Source organism: Glycine max, chromosome 9 (assembly GCF_000004515.6).
Source record: "Glycine max cultivar Williams 82 chromosome 9, Glycine_max_v4.0, whole genome shotgun sequence".
NCBI classification, from domain to species: domain Eukaryota; kingdom Viridiplantae; phylum Streptophyta; class Magnoliopsida; order Fabales; family Fabaceae; genus Glycine; species Glycine max.
The window spans coordinates 4610067-4616471 of NC_038245.2; the positions used below are offsets into that span (position 1 = coordinate 4610067).

General features: G+C 27.0%; 1 protein-coding gene across 1 annotated transcript; it reads left to right on the forward strand.

Annotated features, from left to right (window-relative positions):
- Window positions 1-682: 682 nt before the first annotated feature.
- LOC100801981 (ethylene-responsive transcription factor ERF098) lies at window positions 683-3012 on the forward strand. The gene is made up of 2 exons (XM_041005388.1): window positions 683-2170; window positions 2651-3012. Exon 1 carries the CDS (start codon window positions 751-753, stop codon window positions 1147-1149), a length of 399 nt encoding a protein of 132 aa, XP_040861322.1. The 5' UTR covers window positions 683-750; the 3' UTR covers window positions 1150-2170; window positions 2651-3012.
- Window positions 3013-6405: the final 3393 nt, after the last annotated feature.

Consider the following 6405-nt stretch of genomic DNA (forward strand, 5'->3'; position numbering starts at 1 on the left):
ACATCCTGAAACACAATTTTGTTACGTATATATATGATCCAAGTTGCATGAACATACCATAGCATGCCAAAAAAGACAAACATGACACAACTTTTTCCCCGTTAAAAAGAGAACTAAATTGGACGAAGTGAGCAAAGTAATCATTATTAGGTAAAACCCTAAAAAAATCAAGTCACGAATAAACTAAATTTTCACCCTTCAAAATTTTTTCTTACGTAAAGTAAGAAATATTATCTTTTCTCCACCCTTCAAGACTCATAAGATTCTGTTCACTTTACCCTAAAAGGATCCAAATAATCTCTATTTTTTTCAACCTAGTCGCCGCCCCATGCACCTAAGAGAAAAAGACCTCTGAATGTTGGATGTTAACGTGACGAACTATGCACAACACATGGCAAAATTTGTCTAGTGGACCCCTTCCACAAATATATATATTTTTATTTTCTAGTTCTAGTTCATTACATAACATAAGCGGAGTCGAAGAATCAAACTTTTACACTTCTCATGAAAGCTAAGAATAAAGTCAAGTCACAAACAAAAAAAACTTAAACCTAGCTAGAACGCAACGTAGTTTTGGCATATATATATATATATATATATATATATATATATATATATATATATATATATATATATATATATATATATAAATATATATACACACACACATAGCCTCATGGAAAAGAGTGTTAAGAAAGAAGCTAAAAGTTAAAGAAACAAAAGTTATTTGGTGCAAAGAGGAGGTAACATATGGAGGAGGCACATAAGGGGGATGAAGACAAAGAGAAAAGAGGGGAAGAAGTGAAATACCGCGGCGTGAGAAGGAGGCCATGGGGTAAGTTCGGAGCAGAGATCAGAGACCCAACGAAACCTACAGGAAGACAATGGTTAGGAACATTTGACACGGCGGAAGAAGCTGCTAGAGCTTATGATCGTGCAGCCATTGAATTGAGGGGTGTTCTTGCAATCCTTAATTTTCCAGATGAGTGCTATTCTCAACTCCCTTTTGTATCATCAAACCCTACTAGTACGGCTAATGGAAGTTCTTTTGCTCCAACACATAAGGAAGTTATTGAGTTTGAGTGTTTGGATAACAAGGTGTTGGAAGACCTTCTTGAGTCCGAAGTGAAAAGAAGGAACGAAGACTAATTGGAACTCATTTTTTCCTCCTTTTGTATTAAAATCTTAATTTGTGTTTTAGGGTTCAAATTGATTTTCAAAAATCTTCATCCTCCCTCCCCCGTTTTTTTACTGTCTTTGACATTGATTGAATTAATCTTAATCTGTATGCTTTTAAAACCTCGTGCAACAAAATCTTATAGCAACCTATAAATATTTTATTCGGATGGACCCCGATATTTTCCTGAAATTGTGGTCCCTTCCTGGGAAAATTGGTTGTAGATAGTTCAGATGTCTGGGTATTTGGAAAATTTGTCTTTCCAATAGTTAATGAAGTGGGATTTAATATATGAATACCTGAAATCTCACAATTCAAGTTCAGATGTTTCTAATTTATGAAATTCATGAGTTATGTTAACTTTAGTTAACGTGTTTAGTTTTATACTCCCTCTACTTCTTTTTCTACTTATAAAAATATTTTTAAAATTTTTTTATAATATTATTTTCTAATTTCTAAATACATTAATTTTTTTATATACACTTACTTAATTATCATTATGAGAAATAAGTGAATAAAAAGAGAATAAAATAGTAATTTTAAAATTATAATATAAATAATTATCAAATTTAATACGATAACTATTTTTTTATTGGTGTGATTCGGTTGAAAAAGTCTTTTACTGACAAAGAGAGTAACTACTAAAATTTTTTGCATGATGATTGTTACCTGATGGTGAAACATTGTATGTTCTTACATGGTATTAATTGTTGAACTGCATTATGCTGAGGTTCAACTATCCCTTTTGAAAGCTTCGTCCATAGCATTCCCCTGAATTTTGTCTATCAATGTTCTTGGTAACCTTTTAATTAAATACCTTTATTACATAGCATTAAAATGTTTGACTTGAGTAATTAAAATTGGTTATTTAATTATGCTTTCCCACACACTGAACTTATTTACTTTTAAGGCTATCTGCAAATTGGAGATTTTTGGCAGATGATGGAAAATAACGAGATGCTGTAACCTGAGAAAACAGTTGGCTATCTTAAGGTTGGTAGCTTCATTACATTGCTTTTCCTATTTTTCTAGCTCCTAGTTGTTCCCTTATAATCTATAATATATAATAGATATTAAGTTAGAATTTTTCAGTTTTAAATTTCTACTAATATTGGATAATTTTGTTTTTATCATATTACAAAGCTAGTATTACTTTTTATCCTAAGTGTACTCCAAATATTTCATATTACAACCCCTTCTTATATACGAGAAATTATTCCATAATCTAAAAACAACACATTTGATATCACAATTTAACCCAAAACCTTAAAACTTAGGTTTATGAGTTTTTTCTTAACTTATATGATATTTAACCTTCTCATTTCTACATGATGTGAGACTTCACCTCCTACTTATACTTCAATAATCTCTCCATCAAGTGTGAGGTTAAGTTATTTTCATACACGAGTATTTTTCATGGTGATCATTAGAGTCCACATGCTCTAAATACTTGTACTGATGTAACACTTGCAGGACTCATTGTCTAGCCTCCATGCATGGACTCATCTGTCAGGAAGACTTTCAATACAAGGGATCTCTATGTCCATGGATTTGTCATCGCCATCTTACCCATCTGAGTTGGTTACCAAGTCGAACAATCAACTCTGATACCAATTGTTGTACAATTGAGGGGGGTAAACATCAAAGAGATTTACATCAATGAATTATAAACAACCACGTAAGTGAACTTGACATTACATTTTAACTCAACCTTACGGCTGGGGTTTATACGTCTTTCTTTTATTTATATGGTGTTCAATCTTTCCATTCTTATATTATGTGAGACTTCACCTCATATTTATACTCCAATAAAATTAAATAAGTATTCAATGTTAGAATCTCATTTTTGAAGATAATATATTATTTCTATATAACAATCATATATGTATCAAACAGATACAAACCACACAAATCAATGACCTTAGTTCTAGTTTTTTTTATACGTTTTAGTTCTACTAGTTGGTCTTCATACTCTGTGAAATATTGTTTAGTTTTATGTATTTTTATTTTCATTTAGCATATTGATATTAGATATTATCTCCTTCTAAAAATGCGATCGTCATTAGCAAGTCCTCTAATCTTTCCATATGATGTCATTATTAGGATAAAGTTTCTTTTTCTCTTCTTTAATTTCTGATTGTATGCAATGAGTACAATTAAGTATCAAGTTACAATAACTTAATTTTACTTTTGGTATCAATCGATCCTTTTACTAAATTGAGTGGTAGTCTAGTGGATTGAATCAGCTACGTTAGCACATATATTTCCTGTATCAGTGGATTGCCTCAGCTACTGTATTTTATCTTGGGGTATATATATCCTTTTATATATTATGTTTAGCGGGATAAATGTAGGCTTTTTGGTACCAGTTAATTAATTTATATATGCATAATATGCAGCAAGTCTTGTCTAATAGCTCTTTTCCTGGCAATTCGATGAACATTACTTGTATGCTTTAATTTATTCAACAGAAACCTTTTCTAATATATATTTTCCTTGTAAAGAGAAATAATTTTACTTTTGAGGTCTTTGCTTTATAAAAGTTATATTGGACTTGGATTAATTTCTGTTGAGTAGGATGGTAGTCATTAATTTAATGACAAAACGCTTTCTTAGGTTTAACTATATTCATTTGGTCAGAATAATTGCAACAACATTTGTTTTTAGGTTTTATTATTTAAATAATTTTATTTTGATCCTTATAATAGTTACAATTTTTTTTAACTATTTTAGTTCTTGTTCTTTAAAGTTGTTTAGCGTTATTTGAGATGAACACGAATTAAATAAGTCATGTTACAACGAGGACTAAAAGAATAAAAGATTATAATTATACAAACCAAAAGGAGATATTTTAAATTATAGTGACTAAAAAGAAAAGTTGTTGCAATCATAGGGTTAAGCTAAAAGAAAAAAATAAATAATTTATCCTTTTGATTTGTAACAAGGGAAGGCTCGAACATGAGTATTTGTTTTCTTGATTACTCCTCTAGATATTTGTCTCTCCATGAGTAGAATGCGATTTTGGTAACTACGCATATAACTTACTGATCATGAATCTAGATTTTTTTTTTAAAAAAATGAATCTAAAAAATTATATACTAGTACAAATTGCATTAACAATCATGAGTCTATTGCATTTTTCTATATTTTTTTGAGGCAAAAGAGGGGGCAAGCAAAGTAGAAGATTGGCTAAGGCCATCCTACAACTATAGGTCGACACCACCCAACCTAAAGTCACAAACCGTTCACCCATAAATATATTGAAAATGTTATAGGTTTGTGACTTACAACATTAAATCTACTTTGATAGAATACTATGATTATAATTAATGGATAAAATCATATGTTTGAACCTTAGTATAACTATTGTAAAAAAATGTAATAGATATGAATTGTGAAAATTTATAAATTTTAAAAATATTTGACTAAAATTATTCTATTTATAATAAAATACTATAAATTAAAATACAAAAGTACTTGCATTCCTCTGTTTTAATTTTATTATTTTGATAATGATTGATAAACATTTTATTATAATTAATGTCCATTGAATAAATTTAAATATTAATTAAAATAATTAAAGTTAAATATCTTTTAAAATTAGATTATCAGTTATATTTTGTTTTTGTTTAACAGAACTCTTCATCAAGAATATTTAACTTGAATTTGAGACTTCTAATTCGAAAAAAAAAAATTTCACGTCAATCAATCCACATGTTTAATGGTATAGAAAAAAAAATATTTGATTTAAAAGTTTACAAAATACATGTCATAAAAATGGTAAAGTTTTTTTTTCAGTCTTAAAATAAAAATTTCAAATTTATAATATAAGTACTGTGATTTCGTAAGAAGTATGGTAGAATTTGCATAAATACGCTTGCATTTGGTTATTTGTGAATTAAGAAAAAAAAAGTAATGCCAATAATTTGACTGAAATCGCGGGATACATGCTTTTCATGCCCATGATTCTTATCAAACAGCAATTTCCTTTATATTATAAGATTTGAGATGGGTTTAGTTATATATAAAAGTAAAATATAAGTGGATCATATATAGTAGATTCTATAGTTTAAGGATTATATATATAAAATAAATTGTTTACATGAGCCAATAATTTTACCATTTTTTTACGGAAATAATTGGATTTACTAATTGATTCCAAGTAAAAATGAGATTAAATAGTCTCATATTCAATAATCAATACAATTTAAACAATTGTTTTATTTTGAATTAATTCAATCATTAATATTATGACTATCACATTTAATATTTAATTTTTAATTTTTTTCCATATTATTTATGTATAAAATTATAATTGCTATTTTTTTTATAGTTAATTAAAATTATACTAAAATACATAAATACATATGTAATAAATTATAAAATATTAAAATCTTAATAATTATTTTTTTAATCATTATATTCTTTATTCACCTTAAGAAAAATATATATGGCTGTAATTTTAATTTTATGAGTTTAATCTGTAACTTTTAATTAAAAATCATAATTTTTAATGCTGGAAAATATTTAAGGTATTATACTTAGAAGTTGTAAAATAAATTAAAATTATTTCCCTAAAGTTTTTCTTATAATAACTCTTTACCTAAAGTGAATTTAAAAAATAATTATTAAGGCATTAATATTTTATAATTTTAGCATAATTTTTTTATTTTATTTTATGCATAAATAATATGAAAGATAAATTAAAAATGATATCTTAAATGTGATAATTATAACATTAATGATAAAATTTTAAAATAAGACAATTTTCTAAATCTAATTGATTATTTAAGATAATGTTATTTAACTTCATTTTTACTTAAGATAAATTAGACAAACTTCTATGAAATGAAAAGCAACTAATTTTAATATTTGTTTGGACGGATCAACTAATTTTAGTATTAAATGCTGTAACACAAGATAAATGACATTTCTTAAGCTATATCTTAATCTTAATCATATACATTTAATTATAAATTTATATTTTAAAAAGAAAATGAAACTATTCTGGAAAAAAATCGAATTGAATCATAATATACAATTCAGGTCAAATCATCTACACAAGATCAATTTGAATAATATTAATGTCAAATCAAATCATTGACACTCCAAGTCAAATATGATCTACGACATGCTCATAAAAAAATGATATACATTTTTGAGTTAGCTGGTTGTGGGTTTCTGAACTGCATCTACCTAGTTAATCTAATAAACTCATAAGAAAACTA

Coding starts and splice junctions, on each gene's coding strand:
- LOC100801981 (XM_041005388.1), top strand. CDS start 751: ATGGAGGAGGCACATAAGGGGGATGAAGACAAAGAGAAAAGAGGGGAA.